Here is a 25344-nt window from a genome sequence, read left to right on the forward strand (position 1 = left end):
ACAAGGATATCCAAGGCAGAGTAGTACAATTGTTTCATGCTACTTTATTTTATTAAACACTGCAAGTATTACATCAGTTTTGAAATGTCGAACAATCTTCAGCCACATAGGGAATTTTCCAATTAAACGGACAATGCACATTTTATCCCTATTTGTATTGCTCTACCGTGGATATCCTTCTTGCTTATTCTTATTGTATATATATATATATATATATATATATATATATGCACGTACACACCACACACTAAGTTATATCACTGGAATGATTCCCACAAAATTCTTCCTCTGAAGTACGTAAGAGAGTGCAAACGTCAGAACTACTGAACAAATTTATTAAAAGAGCTATGATTTCATATTTGGTCGTGAACGTAGCATAATTAAATACTGTGGAACTTCATAGATTTTTTCTAGCTACCGACTGGTTATCAAAATTAAGTTGTAACAAAACATAAAAAAAATCGTATAGCAAATCATTGAATCATTACAGAACATCTAATAAACGAACATAAAAAAAGTATATACTGTAGAAAAGTAGGAAGCGCGTAACAGATACTTTATTGCATCCCGAATGAAGATAAGTTAAAATTAATAAAAAAAATAATTATAAATCATCTTTGCAGACAGTGGAAAACATTGTTATTTATGAATTCATTTATTTCTCTTCCATTGATTAGTAATTATATCGGAAAAAGAAAAAAAAAGTGGTGATGAGTGGACGATCCGTTGGTTGTATCTTATAAGACTAGCACTCGCTAGTTCTTCAAAATTATTTTGAAAATATATTAGACAGAGATGTTCATGTGAATCAAAGACTATTATTTCTAAACTAAGTTAGACTAGTTCGTATTATCTTACATGTATATTTATGAAGACTGTTAAGCACCAGTTCAATTCTGTGTGAGATCAACACACACACACATATATATATATATATATATATATATATATATATATATGCACACATATATCTATAAACATGTATATATATATATATATATATATATATATGCACACATATATCTATAAACATGTATATTATATATATATATATATATATATATATATGCACACATATATCTATAAACATGTATATATATATATATATATGCACACATATATCTATAAACATGTATATATATATATATATATGTACATATATTTACACACACATATATATATATATTATTTATATAAATATTATATATATGTATATATATATGTGTGTGTGTGTGTGTGTGTGTATGTGTGTGCCATTTATTTCTTATCTTTTACTGGTTTCAGCGAATTCTTCCTTTAATTGGAGTAGTTTCTAGAAGATTTCTAAAGTTGCTTCTGCAGACTTTATTTCGGAGTTATTGGTGTAAATTAGCGTAGATATTAAACGTTATATAAGTTCATTAAGTACATGATTTACCTTATTAAACGAAGTCCAGCAAGTTGGATTATATTTAACGTCAATGGAGGAGATTAGATGTTAATATGGATGACAATTTTTTTTTCATTCATGTAGCTATGCAATCGTTTCATACAGAAAGACGAAATATTCATTATAAGAATCTGAGTTGTCAAAATAAGCAAAAAGACATGACTTCAAGAACAATAACCCATTATAAGAATGAGTAAGAACTCCATACTTATGTAATCCTAACATATTTTCCACGTTTTCTTACTTCTTACGGGCGAAATGCTTAACTGTATTTCGTCTGTCGCTACGTTCTGAGTTCAAATTCCGCCGAGGTCGACTTTGCCTTTCATCCTTTCGGAGTCGATTAAATAAGTACCAGTTACGCACTGGGGGTCGATGTAATCGACTTAATCCGTTTGTCTGTCCTTGTTTGTCTCTTCTTTGTTTATCCCTTTGTGGGTAGTAAAGAAATAGGTATTCCGTCTGCCGTTACGTTCTGAGTTCAAATTCCGCCGTGGTCGACTTTGCCTTTCATCCTTTCGGGGTCGATTAAATAAGTACCAGTTACGCACTGGGGTCGATGTAATCGACTTAATCCGAGTGTCTATCCTTGTTTGTCCATTCTGTGTTTAGCCCCTTGTGGGTAGTAAAGAAATAGATTACTGACGAGTTCTTTTGTGAAAACTCAGATTCTTCAAATGTTGGTGACGTTGATGATGATGATGATGATGACGAAGACAAAGATGGTGGCTAACACATATTTTTATTGTTTTTTTTCTAATACAGGGTGGAGAGTTACCACAAAATGTTGACTTAGACGGAACTTCCCTGCTAATCAGCTCCGTCACCGATGAAGACGCCGGTCAATATGAATGTACTGCAGATAACGGTGTTGGAGTTCCTGTAAACGATTACATCCAAGTAGCTGTACACTGTAAGTGAAATAGCCATTTATCTTTTCTATTAGCCTGTACCCGATTACGTCTGTGTATGTATATGGCGTGTGTGTTTATGTATGTGGCGTGTGTCTGTGTGGTTTGAACGCGTTCGATCGGATATGACATTTTTATTTTATGTGAAGCTGCACTCCAACCCAAAATGTCAAACAGTCGATAGGTAGCTGGTCATATTTTGTGCAATAGTTTCCGGTTACAGTCAATGTCACTCAGTCTATTCTTTGTGATGGATACAGAAAATTTTCTGGCTGTTGCCACTTTGATATCTTCTCTAATCATTTCCTTTTGATCTAGATTCATCTTTTTTTTAGTTGAAAACCACATGGCATATGTTTGCTTTCAGATATCGTTGTGTCTCTTCGATCAATTCCGAATGGTTACCCAAGATAACATGGTGCCATTCCTTTTGATCTTATTGTCAAATGGATATCTATAAGAAGGCTTCACTCTGTTTACTTCTCAATGTGCATGCTTCTAGTAGATAACATTTTAATGGTTGTTTTAAGATGGTTCTTTTACATTCTCAGTTGAGATTATGTAAAATAATATCGTTTTGTTTCTTCTTTTAATAAAATGTTGTCTTGTCATATATCCAGATATTTTCCGTTCTGAAATTTTTTAACCATTTATCACGGAAACGCAGGTATCTTCACAGATATTTTTCTCTTTGTATATTAAATCAATATTGAATGGTAGGAGAACTATCAGGGATTTAGAGTTCTATAAAATACTCGAATTATTTATATCGGCTTTTATATTCTGAGTTCAAATCCTGCGAAAGTTAATTTTATCTTCAAATTATTCGCACTCCTGAATTAAACTAAAAGTTTAGAACATCAGAGGGAGTATATTTCTTTAATTGCTCCGTTTCTTAAACTTCTGACTCCAAAGCTCTCCACGAGTTTTCTTTTGTAGTAGATTTAATTTAGTTTGCTTTAACACTTCCAGCTGGTCACTGAGTTCAGTTTGTCCGGAATATGCTGGCCAGCTCACCGGTTAACACGTAACGTTCACTCTGTTTCTTACCACTACTCTCGGAAGTCCTGAAGTAAATCATGGGAAATTGTCCTACATCATATTTAACTGATTAAAAATACACAAGTTTCATATATTATTTTCCCTAATAAATCCAAATCAAATTATAGCATGTTCAAAGCATTTACTACGTACGTTTCTGGGCGATTTATCCAAGGGCAGAGGATTACGCGCATGGCACGGTATCTGAAATGCCTGTATTAGTGTTAGTATGCCTAATATAATAATCAACTGCAAAACACTAAATGAATCATTCTTCAGTATGAATAAATCAACGAAACCCCTTCCACGATAACATTATATAAAGCCTTACTATGATATAAGCCCACATAAATGAATATGAGGATGGACATACTCAATAACATTTAGCATATGAAATTTAAAGTATCCACCAGGATTTTCTGCTGTATTCAACTTTATTTTTTGCCATATATATATATAAATATTTTCTGTCCATGGCCAGCGAAGCAGTTTCCAGAAATATCTACATAGTGTTCGTTGCTAAATGCAATTCTTGATTCACTGCAATATCCACTCCTCGTTTTGAGCCTTTTCCCAAAATCTTTATCAATACAAAACTGACTCCGTTACAAAGCTCCGTCCGTATTTTGCTACGCTCTTTCCCCGTGGTTTCTGGCTAAAAGACATCATAGTTCTTTCATTTCGAATTACATACTGAGTGATCAAAATATGCAAAATTAACAATGATAGACATAAAGAAAACATTACTATTTCCTTTCCTTACATGCAATCTAAAGCGGGACGCACAAAATACGAAAAGGTCAAAGTAGAAGAAACATAAAACCACACAAGGAAAAATATTATGTTCTAACCGCATACAGGTTTCAACAAAACATTTTTTCTATTAACGAAAATTATATATATATATATATATATATATATTCCCACAGAAATTCAGAGCTTTTTATTTACTCGGGGAATATGTACTATCGAAAAGTTTCTCACGCACCAAATTAAATATATTGTATTATTGTAAACATACGTAAAAAGAAGAAATAATAAAACAACAGTGTACCCTTTAAAAGAAATATTCAATTTTTAATATGCAAAGACACCCACACACAAACGCACGTATTTATATATTTATGCATGTTAGTATATGTTTATATATAAATTCAGGTATACGTGTATGCACATACATACATATATGTATACAAACATAGTTATGTCTAGGTATATATGCATATGCACAAATATATATATATGATTGATTGATTTTAGTTTCAGCTCATGAGCTGTGGCCATGCTGGGGCACCGCCATTAAATATATATATATTCATATATATATAAAATATGATCAGAAATGACACAAAATAAGAGAGTATGAATACAAATGTTCCGTAATATTTGCACGAATATATCTATACTAAATGATTCCCTGATTATATATATATATATATACATACATATATAAATATATACATACATACACACACACACACATACATATATAAATATATACATACATACACACACCACACATACATATATAAATATATACATACATACACACACACACTACATATATAAATATATACATACATACACACACACACACACATATATAATATATATATATATATATATATATATACAGGCATATATACATATATATAGGCTCGACGCGTAAAACACTTCCTATTCCTGAGCGTTATACTGATACATTTGTTTTGTACACCACCTGTCTTCGTCTTTTGTTTTTTTCGTGAACTCTCCCTATATATATATATATATATATATATATAGACATATACATACATACATATGTGTGTGTCTACGTATTATAAGTAAAATTACATATATATTACGCACGCATGCACACACACAGAGACACACATATCTATGAACGTAGGTGCATATCTGTATGGAAACGCGCTCCTATTCACAATCGCCAGAAGATATATGGCAGACATTTAGTAGCGTTTATTTCTTCTCTTGACGTTGATGACTCCCTCTGTTTGTACGAAATTCCTCGATTTTACGCTTTACTTTCTTTCGCGTAAGATAATCACAGTACTTCTGAGGCGCAACATTATAGATCCTTTATAGTTTCCATCTATCATCTCCAGTCAGATGTTTTCACTTGGCCGGCTTTGCAGAAGATTAGGCACCCGATCGTGCATACCTGTTTGAAGAGAGTTTCCATGGAAATGGCCAAACTAATATTCTGTCAGAATTTATTACTTACATCAAAGATTGACGGGCAACGTGGTAGTTCTGGTTTGAACGTCGCGTAGATATAACGGATTTATTTTCAAGATTAACAAATGTGTAATCCATATACATTTTAATCTTAAGTCTTCAGAGTTTATATCAACTCCTACCAACACTGGGAGAATCGTTAATAGTTTTTGTATTGTTAGAAATTTACATTTTGATGCAATGTAAAAATCATTGTTAAGTTTAAATAAAGAATATATATATATATATATAAATATATCCAGAAATTAGGGGATGGGTGAAGTTCAAGCGATTTCCTTAGTTGACGTCTATGCAATATTGTTTTCGAATATCAGAATGTAGATTAATTGTACACCCGTTAAGTATAAAAGGAGCACTTTTCCACTTCGAGACATGTATATAAAATAAGCATGTTTAAAATTTTAACTTGAGGCATTTTTAAATATCTAAATTGAGGAACACAATATTCGTGTTACTGCTACGTTCGATTCGATGAATGACCACCATATCTTTTCATTTTCCTTGCGAAGTGAAGCAATTCTTAGAATAACTTTGCAGTATGATTCATAGCCAACTTATGCAATAAACGAACGATGGTTTTCGCCGCATAATGAGCGTTTCTATAATCAGATATATAAGCACATTCTAAATGTTAAGTTATCCTTTCAACAGCAATCCGGTTATTTCCATCTGTTTGGTAACATTTTATAACAGTAACACACACAGAGTCGGTTCAAATCAGCTAAGATGATTATAATCACAAACGAATAAAATAATTAAGTTTCACAATCTGCCTTTATAAATTAATTTACTCTGCTATGTATTGAGTACCTTATTTACTGTGGTTAACCCCGACTCAACCCGGGACCTACATATATATATATATATATATATATATACACGCACATACAGAGCCGCATACATACATACATATATATATTCAATATATTTACGGACATATGCAGAAACATACGTCTCTCTCTATCTATAATATATATATATATATATAAAATATAATATAATATATATATATATATTATATATAATATATATATATATATATATATATATATATATATATATATATATATATATATATATATAAATATATCTATATATATATAGATATAAATATTATATATATATATATATATATATATATAAATATATATATATATATATATAATATAAAATATATATATATATATATATATATATATATTAAATATATATATATATATAATATATATATATAAATATATATATATATATATATATATATGCAAAGAGAGAGAGGCGTAGTGAAAGGGAGAATAGTGTCAGAATGAAATCGGTTGCAGGTTAGCGTACCACATTTTTTCTACGTTGTCGTTTTTTCCCTCGTTACCGCTTCGAGCTGGTTGCATGAACATTTGTCTGTTAGGGTAATAAAATGCCGCGAAAAACATTATTTTCAATGTTATCTATGAGAGAAACATGTTTCAAACTGTAGGAGTTATTTTACTTTGATTAATTCTCTTGCATATTGTCTGTCTGACAATATACTAATGATCAGGTGAGATAAATTAAATTCATTTTAATTTATCCCACCTGACCATTTCTCCGATTGTTGATACGCCATTGAAGCTGTAAAAATTTATCCTCCAATGAGAATTTATTAAATAAAATGATCCAAATTTAAAGAACAAAGTTAGCATTGAACGAACATTAAATTTGTTGCATGAGTTCATAACGTAATGTTTAATAAATAGTATTCGTTCACCGAAACGTACGCAACAATCATTTGACCTCTATCTTAATTAGAATAATTATAAATGATGTAATTATATATATTGCGTTTCTTTGATAGTAATGTATGATACCATTTATAACAGTGGCCATGGATGATATATTTTTCCCTTCAAAATGTTCTCAGATAAATTATCTCCAATTTAAAAATGTAAAAAATAGATCTATGTTTAACATCACAGCGTAGAAAATATTTTCGTCCGATTCATTTATTGCTATTAGATATATCGATACTTTTGAACAGCAATTCATATTTTCCATGTTATTTAGCGACATAACATGAGTTGTTAATGGTAAAAAGCGGCAAGAAAAACCCTCTATGAACTCAATGACATGGAAAGTAAAACATCTAAATAAACCAATATACAGTAATACAATATTTACATTTAATTTAAAGTTTACATGTTGAATAATAGCGTTTTTATTTCAAAAGAAAACCTTATGATAAAATGGCCATTAATGTCATATGCGCTTCTCATTTGGTGGGTAGGGCGGAATCTCATTTTCTATCTCAAAGTCTTTTTCTATTTTTATGTACGTTATCTTTTATCACCATTTAGCATTTTATGAACGCGCAATAGCGCAAAAGTTTATAATCGAACCAGCTAAGACACAATATTAAAACCCTAATTTAGCTCTGAATATATCATTTGAAGCTATCGATTTGAACCTAGTATTAGCATCATAGGTGTGTTATTACTTTAATTTTCGGATATAAAGTTTTGAAGTGGGTGATGAGCAATATTGTGGCAAATATTATATCGATATTGGCGTGTTTCTTTTTCTGCATTTAAAGTTCATTTTTATTTTTCTCTTGGTAGTATTTTTCCTGTGATAATATTTATTTCTGTAATCAAATTTTTAATGGAATATCATTAATAGAATGTTTTCCAAACTATACAACCCTATTATTTTACCACACGGTCTTAAAATGTATCCTCTGCAAAGACGCATAGAGTTAACCCCAGAATTGAAGTATATATACATAAGTCAATAAAATTAAAAGATAATTAAATTGCAGATATTATATTAAATAGGCTAAAATATGATCATTTTATAAGGATTTCTATGATAATTCACCCATTTCACATTCTCTCTCACCCTCTTTAAATATACATACATTGGTATATGTATACGTATTTATGCATATATGTATATACAGAAGACACGTGAGATGCAGAGTTACTGGAGAGGTTACAGGAGAGGTGAAAAATATTTTTAAAAATATGACTCGAAAATAAGAACAATAATATAGGCGCAGGAGTGGCTGTGTGGTAAGTAGCTTGCTAACCAACCACATGGTTCCGGGTTCAGTCCCACTGTGTGGCATCTTGGGCAAGTGTCTTCTGCTATAGCCTCGGGCCGACCAATGCCTTGTGAGTGGATTTGGTAGACGGAAACTGAAAGAAGCATGTTCTATATATGTATATATACATACATATATATATATATATATATATATATATATATATGTGTGTGTATATATGTTTGTGTGTCTGTGTTTATCCCTCTAGCATTACCTTACAACCGATGCTGGTGTGTTTACGTCCCCGTCACTTAGCGGTTCGGAAAAAGAGACCGATAGAATAAGTACTGGGCTTACAAAGAATAAGTCCCGGGGTCGATTTGCTCGACTAAAGGCGGTGCTCCAGCATGGCCTCAGTCAAATGACTGAAACAAGTAAAATAGAAAGAGTAAAAGAGAAGTAAAGAATTAATAAGTAATGCGTGTGTTCATTTGGCAAAACAAAAGGACCATCCAGAAATATAACATGTGTTCCGACATAATTTCACATTATGGATATGCATACATTCATAGGCACACATAGAATTCATATTAGACGCGCAGACATACAGATATGTGTGTGCGTTCTACCTTTTACACAATACAGTTATAAATGCCTATCTACATATATATGTTTCCTTTATCAAGTAAAGAGTGAGAGAGAGAGAGAGATTGTGTGTGTGTGTGTGTTTGAAAGGAAAAGAAAGACGGATATATTGAGAAATTAGCGGGAAATAATCTACGTATGATTTTATGTTTCTCAGATATACTTGCACGAGTAAAATGTGTAAAGAAAACCGATCGCGTTTCAACAAATTGTTTAGTGTTCGTGTTTGCTTTACATTATTGGGTGACAAGTGTAAAGAGAGAGCTGTGTGATTTTTGGTGCTGAAGAATCCGATATCGATTATATTAGAATATGTACATTATTGATTTCTGAATTTCCTTTAGGGTTACATTATCTCCTTTTGGGTCTCGTAAATCGATTAGAAGAAACGGAACACTACTGAAAATCAAATACGTTCAACATGTTATGAATAAATGGAGAACAATATTGCCGATTTAGGAATAAAAATAGATTAACCCTATCTCCAATGGATGAAAATATTTCAAGGAAATCTCCACTTTTTATTCCTCGTCCGCAAGGGGCTAATACTTTAACAGTCACGGGGAAAATTACTGGATTCGGCCAAAATTGTATAATGGAAGACAATCTTCTTATACATTCAGAAAACGTCAAGTTTTATGCCGCAGCTGCGAAACAACTGAAAATATTGTGGCATAAAATACATATAACTTAAGCAAGCTATACGAAACTGAGATTAGAATATGCGCCCGTTCATACTTAAAGAGAAGGAAATATCTGAATAATATTAATAACGGAATAAATAAAAGAACAACGATAGAAGGAATAACCGAACATACGTTTACGAATACATTAGTATATTTATCTATACAAAGTATATCACCCTTGTTTCCAAATAGTTCAACATTATCCAGTCTTGATCTCTTGGCCTGTGTAGCTATGTACATCCAGGTTTGTCTTGTCTTTCTTTGACGTCGTTTTCTGTTGCTATTTTCTGATATTGACATTACTAATCAGAAAATACCTGTATTTTCAACCCTGGAAATCTGTAATTTATTTTCTCACAAACTTTAGATATTCAGTTGTCCTGTTTCCATTCATGTCTCAATCCACATTCTCATTGTTTTTAATGCTAGGGCACTAATTATGCGCCGCAGTCCAAATTCCTTTTGTTACAAGTTTGTTTTCTGTTTGTTAACACTTATGTAAATTGACTTTGTTTATTTCTGCCCTCAAATTTCATCTGAGCTATTTTCATTGAAAAGAAGAAGTACCTTTCCATGCAATCGATTTGATATTGCATTCTGGTGTTCCTCAATACTTATATAAATTTCTTCTAAACGCCTGTTGCTTTTTCTTCTGCCTTATAGTTTCTTCAGACTTACCGCTCTCTTTCATAAATGTTAGTTTTCTTGAATACAGGGATCATTGTTCCTTTGTGGGTTTTTTCTTATTTGTATTAAGAACGTAGCATCTATAGCAAACATAGTTTTGTCTACCCTCTGTATATTTCGCTGGTTTTATACTTTCATGAACCCTCCATCCCACTTATCCGTTGTAATTATAATATTCCTATGCGTGAAAGTGCGATATATTCTAAATTGTAGCATCCATTTTGTAGTTTGGAAACAGATAGAAAATGAAGGGAGGTTAAAAAAATGTAGGTTTTTCAGTGCAATATTTTTTCTGTTTCTTTAAACTTTCAAGATACAAATGGCTGCGAGTCAGTCAACCACACGTCGTCATAAACTCCGATTATCTAATTAAACATGCACACAAACAGCTTATTTTATACGCAATAAATTAATCCGGAAGAACGGAATCTTTGCAATCTCGGAGCCTTTTAATTGACTTTAATGGCATTTTATATGAATATTTCTTCATAGAAATAATTTTGTGTTGCTATCAAAATATATTGCAAGTAGAGATTGAATAGGTTTGACCTTGCTATGAATTTTGTTAAGATTCCTTGACACAGGTGATGTTAAATCACTACACTAAAAGAAGAAAAACGAGTCTATATGAAAATCAATCAATTTCATAAAATTTAATTTTGCAGCGCTTCATCTATGTTACCTTAAATTCTTTCTCTTTTATTCGGTCTTATCTAACTTATTTTATTCAATAACTGTAGATACACACATAGATTGCATATATATATATATATATATATATATATATAAGTAGTTGAATGAATTATCTTATTATGGATAACTCGGTTAACCGATACCTGGGTAGCAAATTCCCGTCAGAAAAACACGGTTGAAGCTACATGCCAAGGGCAGAGATCACGTGCTTTCGTGTGGAAATTTCTATGTTTTTCTAAAGTTAATTCGTCGTTCAACTCCATTATTTCATTTATATATATATATATATATATATATATATATATATATGCATGTATACACAGACACTCATACACATACATATATAAAGAGAGAGAGAGAGAAGCAAACAAAACCAGCCGTATTCAGTAGGGTGTGTTGAAAGTGGTGTTACATCCGTTCGTCAGTCTCCATTTTAAACTAAACAGTTGAGAGATCAAGTTATTACATATATGATAATAATATATATACTAAAATTGCAATAATCTAAGGCTGTTAAAAATTGATTTAAAACTTCTGCAATGCTCCTCGTACATACGTGTTTCCTCAACATTATATGTATCTATTTCTATTCATTCAGATGAACCCACTGCTGAAATCGAAACAGATGTTATTTATTCCGGACCAGGCCACACACTCTCTATTATCTGCATGGTGGAAGGAAGTCCTACGCCCGATGTTAGCTGGTTCTTCAACGGTAATGCCATTACTGACTTTTCTGGAAGAACAACAAGGCTCAGCAAAGTGAAGAGCTCAAAAATTCAACACGAGTTGACGATACGACCCCTGATTATTACTGATATGGGACAATATGAATGTTTAGCGAGCAATCGCTATGGCCAGTTTAACGATGCGGTTAATCTTACTGGTAAGAATTTACAAATTCTTTTCTATTTTATCTGTTAAAGAAGTGGAGTGCCTTAACTATTAAGAAAAGGTACAGTTTTGATGATTTTTCCTGTACATCTCACTACATTGAGACACTTACACAGAAGGGCAACGTGCTAGAAATACCAGCAAAATAGTACTGAAATCGAAAACAGAGAAAAATACTTAGTACCGACTCAGACATGTCTTTGACAATTTAGCTTACGTCTCATTTTCACTTACGTCCCTACACACGTACAAACATACACATACGCTCACACAAATTGATACTCTCTTTACTCTTTCACTTGTTTCAGTCATTTGACTGCGGCCATGCTGGAGCACCGCCTTTAGTCGAGCAAATTGATCCCGGGACTTATTCTTTGTAAGCCCAGTACTTATTCTATCGGTCTCTTTTGCCGAACCGCTAAGTGACGGGGACGTAAAAACACCAGCGTCGGTTGTCAAGCAATGCTAGGGGGACAAACACAGACACACACACATATAAATATATATACATATATACATACATGCAAATATTTCTTTTTACTGCCCACAAGGGGCTAAACATAGAGGGGACAAACAAGGACAGACAAAGGGATTAAGTTGATTACATCAACCCCAGCGCGTAACTGGTACTTAATTTATCGACCCCGAAAGGATGAAAGGCAAAGTCGACCTCGGCGGAATTTGAACTCAGAACGTAACGACAGACGAAATACCGCTAAGCATTTCGCCCAGCGCGCTAACGCTTCTGCCGGCTCGCCGCCTACATACATGCAAATATATATATATATAATATATATATATATATATATGTGTGTGTGTGTGTTAATTTTTGCTTTAATGCAGAAACAGTTTTGTGTTAATCTCATGGGTTATCCAATACATTTCATAAAATACGGATTTATCATTCTTAAATATTATTGAGAGTGACTTCGAAGTATCGGCCAGTTAAGCAATTGTCCGACGACCTAAGCATTTAATACATCATATGGAGAGATCGGCTGTGGATTATTTTTATTATATCCCACTTTATCAGAAATATTTGTTTTTTAAAGTAGCTTAGTAATTATTTATTTTCATTCTGATAAGTATCTTCTCGATACCATCAATCGATTTTTTTTTGCAATTGATTTTTGTTACTATCGTACATTAATTGAACAAATTATTAAGTAAATGTTTTTGGAAGTTAGCAATTTTATATCTTAGCGATGTCGAACAAAATAACAGACTTTGATAAAGATGGTGATATTGATGGAGATGGTTGTGATGTTGGTTAGAGTGGTGATGGTAATGATGATGATGATGACGACGACAGGGATGTGACTGATGATGCTGTTGATTCTACTGTTGCTCTTGGTGATGCTGATGATGAACAGTACGAGGAGAGGAAAGTTACTAGTTTTGTATTAATGATAATGCCGGGGAAAATGATTATGATGATAAAGACGATTGTAATGATGATCGTAATGATGATGATGATAATCTTGAAGATAGGGATCATAAAGATGCAGCTTATATTGTGGTTGCTGCTACTGTTGATGTTAAGGTCTAGGGCTTAGGGGCGGAAGACCCCCAGACCTTGGAAAAAAAACTTTGGTCGGCTTGTTGTAGTCGAGGGCTCTTCGGTGACGCCCGACTCACTAGGAGGTGGCCCTTAAAGTCTCTGAAAATGGAAATCTCCAGCCCAATTTCTTGGACGGCTGCTGTTGCTGTTCATATAGGCAAGAGGGGGCAGGGAGAGGATCACCAGAAAATTTGTATTTTGCTACTGAGGATAATGGTGGTAATGTTGGCGACGGCGAGTGTAAAAATGATGCTGAGGATGATGACGATGAGAATGGGAACGATAATGCAGATGAGGGTGATACGAATGTAAGTTTTAAAAATGGTGCTGATAAGCATTTTGATGAAGATGTTAAGGATTTTGACGATCGCAATCACAGACACGTTATACCTGAAGGCATTGCTACGATTGATAAGCGACCCCCCATCACCATCACCACAACCACATGCAGGACAGTAGAGTTGATGACGTCGAAGATGACGACGCTAATGATACTGATGACGGAAGTGCCGACTATGCTATTAGTCGTATTGATGACGATAATGATGAAAATATTGAGAACGCCGGTGGTGATGGAGAGAAGACAGAAGAGGATGAAGGTGATGTTGCTATGTTGCTAATGGGGATAATAGTTATTAAGATAATGAATATGATGATGGTAATTTGCCTTCGAAATTCTCAATATTCGTCGTCAATGTTAAATCTTACCAACGGAGATAATACGTTTCCCATATATTACATTCACATCGATAGAAGAAACTAATATGATAATCTTCTTTTTAATCTAGGTAAAGTGGTCTGAAGAGGGTTATAAAATTCGTATAGCAAACGTATATGAGTAGTTCGATTAACATGCCACACACACACACACACATATATATATATATATAGATAGATAGATAGATAGCAAGGATAAGTAGCAGGCGCGTAAGTAGTCAGCTGACGATTAGGGTATGAAGGAACGCATCAAATTATATGGAATATAAAGCAGCGATTAGATAAAGTGCAACGACATATGACAGCTGATGGATGCTTCAAGGGAGCCTTTAATTTGAAGCAATCCAGCAATAAGTGCCTGTAAAAGGGAGTTTATTTCAATGGCGAAACTTAGTGATGTTGAGCATCTGTGTACGCTCGTGCAGTCAATATGGACGATATTAAGCGGCAGGAAAACATTCTTCGTGTAAATGGATTATTGGATATGTTTTAATGATATCTTGTAGTGTGAGATCCATTTGCTGCAGCCCCTAGCGGAAATGATAATTTCATGCTTTAAGCAATAGGAAGTGTATGTATCTGTTCATGTTTGAAAATATATTATACATAGGTGAAGTGTGTGAGAAAATAATTATACAGGAAAATACAACCATGTATTGCAGATGTTGTTAAAAGGTTCACTTCGCTAACTTATTCTCTTTCATTTCCATGTGCCATATACATAAATAGACACACGTACGTGTATGCATATATATATAATATATATATATATATATATATATATATATATATATATATATGCGTGTATAAATACATATATGTGCATGCAAAACTAATTTTATATATATACATACATGTAGCTCATCCAGTGAATCAAGCATCGCCTCTGTCGATTCATCATCATCATCATCATCGTTTAACGTCCGTTCTCCATGCTACCATGGGTTGGACGGTTCGACCAGGGATCTGGGAAACCAGAAGGCTGCACCAGGCTCTAGTCTTATCTGGCAATGTTTCTACAGCTGGATGCCCTTCCTAACGCCAACCACTCCGTGGGTGTTTTGGGTGCTTTTTACGTGCCACCTGCACATATATATATATATATATATAGGCGCAGTTGTTGCTGTGTGTTAATCCCACTCCGTGTTCAATCCCACTCCATGACATATTTGCTTCTTTTTATTCTACTATAGCCTCAGGCCGAACAAATCCTCATTAGCAGATATCTATATGTATATATGTGTGTATGTGCTTGGACCACGGCGTCACTTGACGACCAATCTTCTGTGTGTGTGTGTGAATATTGGTTGCCTGATACTCTACTCAGATTTAAACATCACATAGGGAAAGGTGGAGACAGAATATAATACGATAGAGGTGCATTCAACAGGATGCATTTAATCATCTGTGACCAAACAAAAGCGTCGCTATCTGGTAAGAAGCTTCGCAATCAATCAGTAGGTTTCGGGTTCAGTCCCATTGTATGGCACCTTCGGCAAGTATATTCAACTATGGCCTCAGGCCGACCAAAGCCTAATTTCTAAACCTGGTAGACGTCATATATATGTATATATATATACTTGTATATATGTATCTGTGTTAGGACTCCATCACTGCCTGAGAACCGGGGTTAATGCCTTGTAGGCTCCCTTGCATAGCGATTCGTTAAAAGGGATTGATTGAATAAGTAGCAGCCATTTAAAACCTAAGTATTAGGCTCGAATTATTCCCGTAAACTTTCTTCAGAGTGGTGCTCCTGTAGAACCACAGCCTAATGGCAAAATAAATGAGAGATAAAGCATAAAACTCGATAAATAAGGCGTAATGGCTTCACGGAATACACTAAGGTCGTGTAGAACGTAGGTTTACAAATGCTTATTGAGTATTAAAAGTATTGTGTGTCCTGTCTGAATACTCGATAGACAGATCATATACTTCATTTCTCAGTAATAACGGCTTACATATGTGCAGAAACAGAAGACGTACAGAAAATACTCAGAAAAAAAGGAAAAGGAAAAAAGAACATCCATTTTATTTTCAGATAATGTCAGGGGAAAAAAAAAAACGCTATTTGTTTAGTGATATTATTTCAGCATTTACTCCTAGAAGTGCATTTTCGAAATAATAAGTATTGATTAAATTAGGAGAAGAGGATGAAAAAGAAAACCAAGAAAGAGAGCAACGCAATGGAAATAAAAAAAACAACAACAATCATTGATAAATATACTTTTGATAACAACGAAGAGGGGGATAAAAAAAAAGAGAGAGAAACTCAACCCAGTCTGGATATAAACAGCTGTCATAAAATAAAAGAATATACAATGAAAAAGGGAAAAAAATAGCGCATTTGTAGGAAAGTAAAGAAAAATATATGATAAACGTTTTCAGTAACGGAAATTGGCGCATATTACATGCCATGCAACCATTGTTGGATGTATATGCGTCTGCCGATATGCATAAAGCTTATGGATATGCGTGAGTGTATACTTACATATAAACACATATATGTGTGTATGTATACTTACATATGAACACACATATATGTATATGGGTGTGTGTGTATATATACTTACATACATATATATATATATATATATATATGTATGTAAGTATTACATATATATGTGCGTGTGCATGTACGTATATGCATGGAGAGGGATATTTATAGATATGTCTACATATATATATATATATATATATGTATGTATGTAGTACATATATGCGTGCCTGTGCTTGTATGTATAGGCTTGCAGAGGGATATACATACAAACATACATCTGTGTGTATATATATATATATATATATATACAATATATGTGTGTGTATATTAATCTACGTGTTATGAGTATGTGTGTGTGTGTGTTTGTGTCCGTAGGGGTGAGTATATGTGTAAATGTGTTATTGTGTTTCCAGAACTCCTGCGTTCACTTCATTATTGAATAAATACAAAAGAGAAACTAACACAAAAACACACATACACAGGCTCACACACACACACACACAAACACACACGCACGCACAGAAGCCACCCATCACGCCCTACACGCTCAGTCAGACAGACCATACACAATAAATTGAGAAATGCGATGTTATTTGATGTGGTTTCCAAGTATAATGATTTAGTGAGGGGAGTATGAACTTTCTCTTCAATCTTTTTCTCCAGCTCTTTCGTTATTTAGTTCCATATATTTCTATTCCATTATTAAACTTCGCTATGTTCATTTTTTTGTTGTTGATATTTTTTTGTGTAAAGATGAATGTAATGGGTTTTTAATTCTCTTTACGAGAGTCGCTGAGAATATAGCATGACTTATAAATTGGTTTCAATCTCGTTTTCCTCGGTCAAGATGTGATATTTTTTGTTTTGTTTTTTTTTTGGTGATGTTGGGAAAAGAAACTTTGCTTTTAAGCCTCGAATTTCAGATCTGGTAAGGACATAAGCAGATAGCTTTATAAAGTCACTCTTCTTAACTACATACAAAATTAGCAAATGATGTTTTAAATCAAAATGGAAGTGGTCAGTGCCACGCACACATAAACATTAACATTTGTTTCTTTATTGTTAAGTCGTAGCAAAAACAAATTGACATTAAGCTAATAGTGCAATACGTCAGAAACTTCCTGGCTGAAACTTCGAGGTCACTATCACTTCTCTTTTTGTAAACGTCTATGTGTGTGTGTGGTTGTGTCCTGTCTTGTTTGACAGATTTGTATACATTCGAACAAGACAAGGTAAAATGCTGCACAGATTATCTCAGGTGCTCATGTTCATACAAACAACTTGGATATTAGCATATTATTTGGACATAATACCATCGCCGTAGCAAGATCTTCTACGTCATTACGCTACATCAACGATGTATGTTAACCCATCGTCTATGACCTGAAAGAACTGGTCGCTTTATATTACAAAAACAAATGATAGATTTGTTCATATATAAAGGATTCTCAAGCTGCAATATTTTAATTAAAGGCTCTGAATGAGGTATAAACAGTAGCTGCACGACAATATGAAATATATTTGCCACTTAAATTTGGCTAACCACTAAGGGTGGATGCTACTGTAGCTTGTAGCTCCAGGAGAAGGATGGCTTCCCTTTGCAAATACTGACAGAGCACAGAAGGTGTGATAATAGCCAGCTGGAGAATATGTTCTCCTGGGACTACAAGCTACAGCAGCATCCACCCTTAGTGGTTAGCCACATTTAGATGGCAAATATACTTCACATATATAATATATTTATTGAAAAAATATCTCCTCAAAATATAGTATACTAAACCAGTGAATCTTGGATAAAATATCCCTATAAGAGGTTTAATAATCCGCATTATATATATATATACACACACACGTATGCGTGTGTCCGTTTGAAATGTGTGCACGTGAGTGAGTATCAACTGACGCACACACACACAAATATATAATCATATATATATATATATATATATATATATATATACACACACATTATGCGCGCCTCCCCCACCAAAAAAGTTATACATAAGATATATATCAACTCAGTGTATTGATATGCACTTAGATACTAAAACATATTAAACTAACAGATATGTTGATTGCGAATTTCAATATGTTGTTATTTCTCATTACACGTAAAAAAAGTGATCGCCCGCCATGTTTGATCACAATCACCTCTGCATTGCTTCATGTATTAAGTTTAGCAAATATATACACTTTTACTAGTTTTTGGTGACTTTTTTTTAGTTCCTTGACATTACACTTATATTTTTGCATGACTTTACTGAAAATGAAAATCAGATTTTGTGTTAAATTGGAAACCAGCTTGGAGCTTATGTGAAATGTAATAGAGTTTCTGTTAGTCTTTGAATATGACGTCTGGTAGATTACTAACACGCATGCACACACATACACACACACACACACATATACATATATATAAGTGTACGTGTGCGCTTCCGTGTGAATACATCCATGTGTATGTGTGTGTATTCATATGTATGTAGACAATATTGTACTTGCCCTTAGCAGTTTATTATCAAGTGATCGTCACAAAGAAAATAGTATTAGTAAAAACCTACCGTTACAGCAACAAGAACTACTAATACTACTACTATCGACAACAACATAGATGATCTGAAATTTTACACCAAAATATGTAAAACACTGTGATTCTCCTGTTGTTCAAACACTATGGAAATTTAGTGAATATATTTTTCTGCAGTTTGAGTTCAATAAGTGTGTTCTGTCTGTTATGAAGAGAATTCGAAAAGATATATATGACGAAATAAGTCAGCGAAATACTTTAACATTAAATCACAGACATAGGATAAAGGAAGCAAGCGCCGAGGCGGGGGTGCACAAGATACTAAAATAACAAGAAGTAAATTAACGCGGTATCGCTACATGTTAAAAGGTGTATTCTGGGAAATAGACATGTCACAAAGCAAAACAGAGTTAAGATTACCGAGATAATCAACATGCGACCCACGCAGTTTTGTGATTTTGAATATTACTCCATCAATGTGAGCTGACAAAAGCAATACATAAATGACATGAAAATGTGAGGAGAACAAGAAGCTTTTTCACAATCATATTCTTAACACAACCTGCGATGTAATATCGAAAAACATTATTTTCAAGACGGAAAACGCAAACGTTTCTTAAGTCTATAAGGAACTATCGGTGCAGTGATTTTGGCTTTGAATAGCTATATTTTCCGACTGGGAAAAGATTCGGTAGAACTAGACAAGTCGCAGAAATCAAGGAAAGGGTCAGAGATTTTGGGAATAGAAAGAAAAATGGCTGAAGGAATAGCTGGAGAGAAAGAACTCACTATGTGGTCAATTCGAGTGATAAATCAGGTTTTTTAAAGTAATAAATGCTGGCTGTGACAGAGATATAGAGACCTGAAATGATCGCTAATTCTTACAAAGTAAGAAAACAGCACAGCTCCCATGACTTCAGGAAATATGTTTTCACGCTGAGAGTTGCTGAAGCGTGGAACAAACTGCCGGCATCGGTTATTAGTTGTCGGAGCACTGCATCCTTCAAAACTTCCATGCTTCCTGAGATTCGCCAACACTACACTTGATTTTCTCCCCTCCATACACACACAAGCATGTTCACTTTCCAGACATTTCTACATTACTGCATGTACTTTATATGCACTTTCTGACAAGTTGTGGTGCACCTGAGCACTGTATACAATAATTTCATTATTATTATTATATTATTATAGAGCCTCCCATAAACAAGTTATTACTACAAATATAGTGAAGGGAAAAACTTGGCAAATTTCAGAGGGAAAAAAAAAGACGAAATTGCTTCTTTATATTCTAAACGACTGCAATAAAGTAGCAAGCAAAATATATAAACGTAGATCTGACTGCGTCATTGGCAGGTTCAGAGGGATTGAAACGAAGATTGAGTTTGAAATGGTCAAAATGTGGTATTAAAAGTAACCCGGGGCTAATATTTTAAATGTGATAGTAACAGAGTCTGAGCAGGAGTGGCTGTGTGGTAAGTAGCTTGCTAACCAGCCACATGGTTCTGGGTTCAATCCCACTGCGTGGCATCTTGGGCAAGTGTCCTCTGCTATAGCCCCGGGCCGACCAATGCCTTGTGAGTGGATTTGGTAGACGGAAACTGAAAGAAGCCTGTCGTATATATGTATATATATATGTATATGTGTGTGTGTGTGTGTGTGTGTGTATGTTTGTGTGTCTGTGTTTGTCCCCATAGCATTGCTTGACAACCGATGCTGGTGTGTTTACGTCCCCGTCACTTAGCGGTTCGGCAAAAGAGACCGATAGAATAAGTACTGGGCTTACAAAGAATAAGTCCCGGGGTCAATTTGCTCGACTAAAAGGCGGTGCTCCAGCATGGCCGCAGTCAAATGACTGAAACAAGTAAAAGAGTAAAGCTGTTGAAGTATGTTGACTAAGTAAGATCTTGCCAAGACAGAGGAAAAATATTTATAGTATTAGTATGCCATATGTCCATGGGTGTAGTGGTTAAGAGTGCGGACTATTGACCCCCAAGATTCCGAGTTCGATTCCAGGCAGTGACTTGAATAATAATAAGAAGAAGAAGAAGAAAATACTTTAGGAATGAGAACACAGGTTCGACATTTCTGCAAGACACCTGATGAAGACTTGGGGTATATCAGCCGAAACGTTGTGTTAACAAGAAACAACATCAGGACATATATCCGTCCAATGTAAATAAAGTACATAATTCCTCATCTCCTAAATATAGTACAGCAATAAGCTTTAATGATTATTCGAGTAACAATATCAAATATTTACCAAAACATAGAATTGATATTTCCTGCAAGTCAGTTTGCTTCAATAAACTTCACATATCTGAATAAAAAAATAATTTCAAACAAGACATTCCTGAACAAAAGATAGATTGGTCTTTCTGCATTTAAGTGTAATGAAAATTTCAGCGGATTTAAATGATTTCCGCAGTAAAAAAGTTTTAAGAGATATTTAGATCAAGAGGACAATAGATCGGCAGTAACTCTGCTTAAAATGCAGGATGTGCTGTTATTCACATCGATACAATGTGAATTACGTTCTCACCCATCAACAGCAAACTTAAAATGAACACGGAATGAATACAGGAATATCATTGCAATAATACACTAGAATTTTTGCGGTAAATTTAGTTTTGGATGCAAAGAAAAATCTTTATTACCATTTAGTTGGCATAGAATTTCAAGCCGGCAAACATGCGGAAGTGACTTCACTTCTGCTATACAAACGAAAAGAAGAATAGAACACAGCAAGACGGATGTTGAAGTCTCCGATGGGAAATTGTATAGCGATCGGCGTTTCATGCTTATTCGATATCAGAAAATAAAATAACAAATAGCAGAATACCGTACCACGTTGAAGTAAGTGCTACAAGAAAGATTATAATAGCAGCGATTGTGATTGGAAGTTTTAGAAATAGTGTCAAAATAGCTGAGAAGAAACTTTCTAAAATTTTACCTTATCTTGGAAATAGTTTCAGGAAAAAATATTCGAAGAGTGCTCAAGTTTGTGAAAGAACACATACAAAGAGGTGGAAAACGATTTTTGCAGAAGGTACGAACTCTGCTCCTCTTCCTGCACTTTTGGTTTGATAAGTAGTATAATCCAAGCAGAAAAGGCGCCAATTGTTTGTTGCAATCGTCAACACTACTACTACTAATACTAATAATAATAGGTACAAATTTTGCCACAAGGGCAGCGATTTTGAGGATGGAGATGTATCGATTAGATCGACACCAGTACGTAACGTATACTTAATTTATCGACCCCGAATGGATAAAAGAATTTGAACTAAGAACGTAGCGGCAGACGAAATACCTATTTCTTTACTAACAACAATGGGCTAAACACAGAGGGGACAAACAAGGACAAACAGACGGATTAAGTCGATTACATCGACTCCAGTGCGTAACTGGTACTTATTTAATCGCACCTGAAAGTATGAAATGCAAAGTCGACCTCGGCGGAATTTGAACTCAGAACGTAGCCGCAGACGAAATACCGCTAAGCATTTCGCCCGGCGTCCTAATGATTCTGCTAGCTCACCACTCTCAATAATAATAATAATAATAATAATAATAATGTGAGCTGAAACTAGATAAAATATAAATATAAAATATAATAATAATAATTATTATTTATAATGTTGATGATGATGATAATAATCAGAAATCGAAACTGCTGACAAATGGTACAAGCACCAACTTGAGCTGTAAATCAGGGAGAAAATGTAATAATCCTTTGAGACTTTTCCAGTATGTATAGACCGGACCATCAAAGTTAATAAACCAGATATTGTTGTGAAAGTCCAAAACAATAAAGTATGTTTATTGATTGACATGAGCTTACCCTGCGATCATAATATCTCGGCAAATGAATTTGATAAGGTCAGAAAATATAAAGACTAGCTGATCGAAATCATAAAGAAGTGACATCTCATAACAATTACAATACCAGTGGTTGTAGAAGCGCTGGAAATGATTAAAAAGAACTGAACATTATTCGAGAATGATCCCTGGCTTAACATCCATACAGGAAGTGCAACAGATTGTCTTAACCGGTTCGTCACACGTACTGAGAAGTGCATTGTTGCTGTGAATTTTCTTGTCTTTTGCCCCTTTATTTTGTAGGTTTTGTTATTTTTTTATTTTTCCATTTTTGTCTATCACTTTCTAACTGAACAATCTGAGAGTTTCTGTATCCTAGGTGTCAGGAAGGCACTCAGCAAGAAATGGAAGCAAAATACAAAGATGATGATGATGATGATAATAATAATAATCTACAAGATCAGAAATCTCAAGGAATAGAATTAGTCGATTGAAAGAAATCGTCCTTTTACTGCTTGGAGATTAAATAGCTGTAATCACCAAAATACGTATTTTTATTGAAGAATGGTTAAAAGTATAGAAAACAACTACAATATAAATGTGCTAAAATTTTGAGTCCAATGAATTTTTGTAGCAATCTTTCATGTTTCATGACCTTTCATAATTCGATGTGAAAAAACATCTTAAAAGCATGTAGCTGATTCTAATAAATGTCGATGTGTAAAAATATACTAAAGATTCTCAGGGAATGAATAGAAACTCAGGATGAAACCGAACGCAATACTTTGTGGCGTTAAAATTTATATGAATTTAATATTTTTATATTCTTCTTTTACAGCTATACCAAAAAAGGTAGTTATAACAAGCGAGCAAGTAAGCGAGTACAGCGAGGCTTATCGGATTTCATGGACTGTTTGGTCAGCCAGTCAACTCGTTTCCAACAAGATATTACTACGAATGGTGAGTAAATATATAATATATACAAACGAAGGGATGCTGAAAAGTTCCTGGTTTTGGAGAATAGAAAATACAAACGTGTCAATTAATTATACTTTTATTCAAAATATTCTCCCCTCAAATTCACACACTTATTCCAGCGGTCCTTCAGTTTTTCTAAGCCCCTTAAAATAACTTGGGATTTTGGGCCTCCAAACAGGTCCTTCGTGATCTTCTAAGCGCCAGAAACATTTCGGCACCCCTCGTTTATAATTAAACAGTATATATCATTAAATTAGAATGTGATGTAAGCAGAGGAGATTGATTTATATTTCCCATAAGATTTTCATACGGTTACAGCCGTTTCGTAACAATCTTTATGTGGCATTCAGCTTAACATATATGCACATGTTTCCATTAATAAACATATTGAACATTATACATCACTTTGTTATATTCACAAATTTATGCAAATATAGAAAAGTCACTTGCCAGGTCACCCGAAAAATCATGCCTATAACTACGATTCACGAATTGAATAAATCATCTGCTAATCTCATTCGAGTGTAGACATATTTGGTATATATTTGTGTACGTCTGTTTGTGTGCATGCTCATGTTTACTTCTTTGTTGTGTATGAGAATAAATTTCCTCAATTCTCCCGTCGAACAATCCAAAAGCGCGATGTAATGATATGAAATAAAGAGAAGTTTTTCACAATTGTACAAATCGGTTTTCGAACCCCAAAAATCTATGCCAATCTGATGCAATTACAGATGCATGTTGGAGCAGAAGGCTATATAAATAACTAGCTCTGTGTCAATTTTGAGATACATAAGCACACGCGCACGTGCACAACAAGCACGCATGTGTTGTCTAAATTCAAATATATCAGTTGCTTTTGAGCAATGGAAAACGGAAAGCTTTTAACATAAAACTGGACCCTATATATATATATCAGGAGGCGTTGATGCTTCCTAGGGCTATACAGCGGCGGTGACACCCGTACTGTCACGTTCGGGTAGATTGACAGTATACAAACAA

The 25344-nt window shown here is 33.9% G+C and overlaps 1 protein-coding gene across 1 annotated transcript in view; it reads left to right on the forward strand.

Moving 5' to 3' along the window:
• The window catches only part of LOC115221274 (neural cell adhesion molecule 1-like), an 832228-nt gene extending 807386 nt beyond the window's left edge, over window positions 1–24842 (forward strand). Inside the window, exons 6-9 of the mRNA XM_036510603.1 lie at window positions 2195–2342; window positions 11945–12232; window positions 24203–24324; window positions 24780–24842. Coding sequence (XP_036366496.1) covers window positions 2195–2342; window positions 11945–12232; window positions 24203–24324; window positions 24780–24842 — 621 coding nt within the window. The remainder of the gene's footprint in view (window positions 1–2194; window positions 2343–11944; window positions 12233–24202; window positions 24325–24779) is intronic.
• Window positions 24843–25344: the final 502 nt, after the last annotated feature.

The sequence above is a fragment of the Octopus sinensis genome, linkage group LG18 (assembly GCF_006345805.1).
Source record: "Octopus sinensis linkage group LG18, ASM634580v1, whole genome shotgun sequence".
NCBI lineage: Eukaryota > Metazoa > Mollusca > Cephalopoda > Octopoda > Octopodidae > Octopus > Octopus sinensis.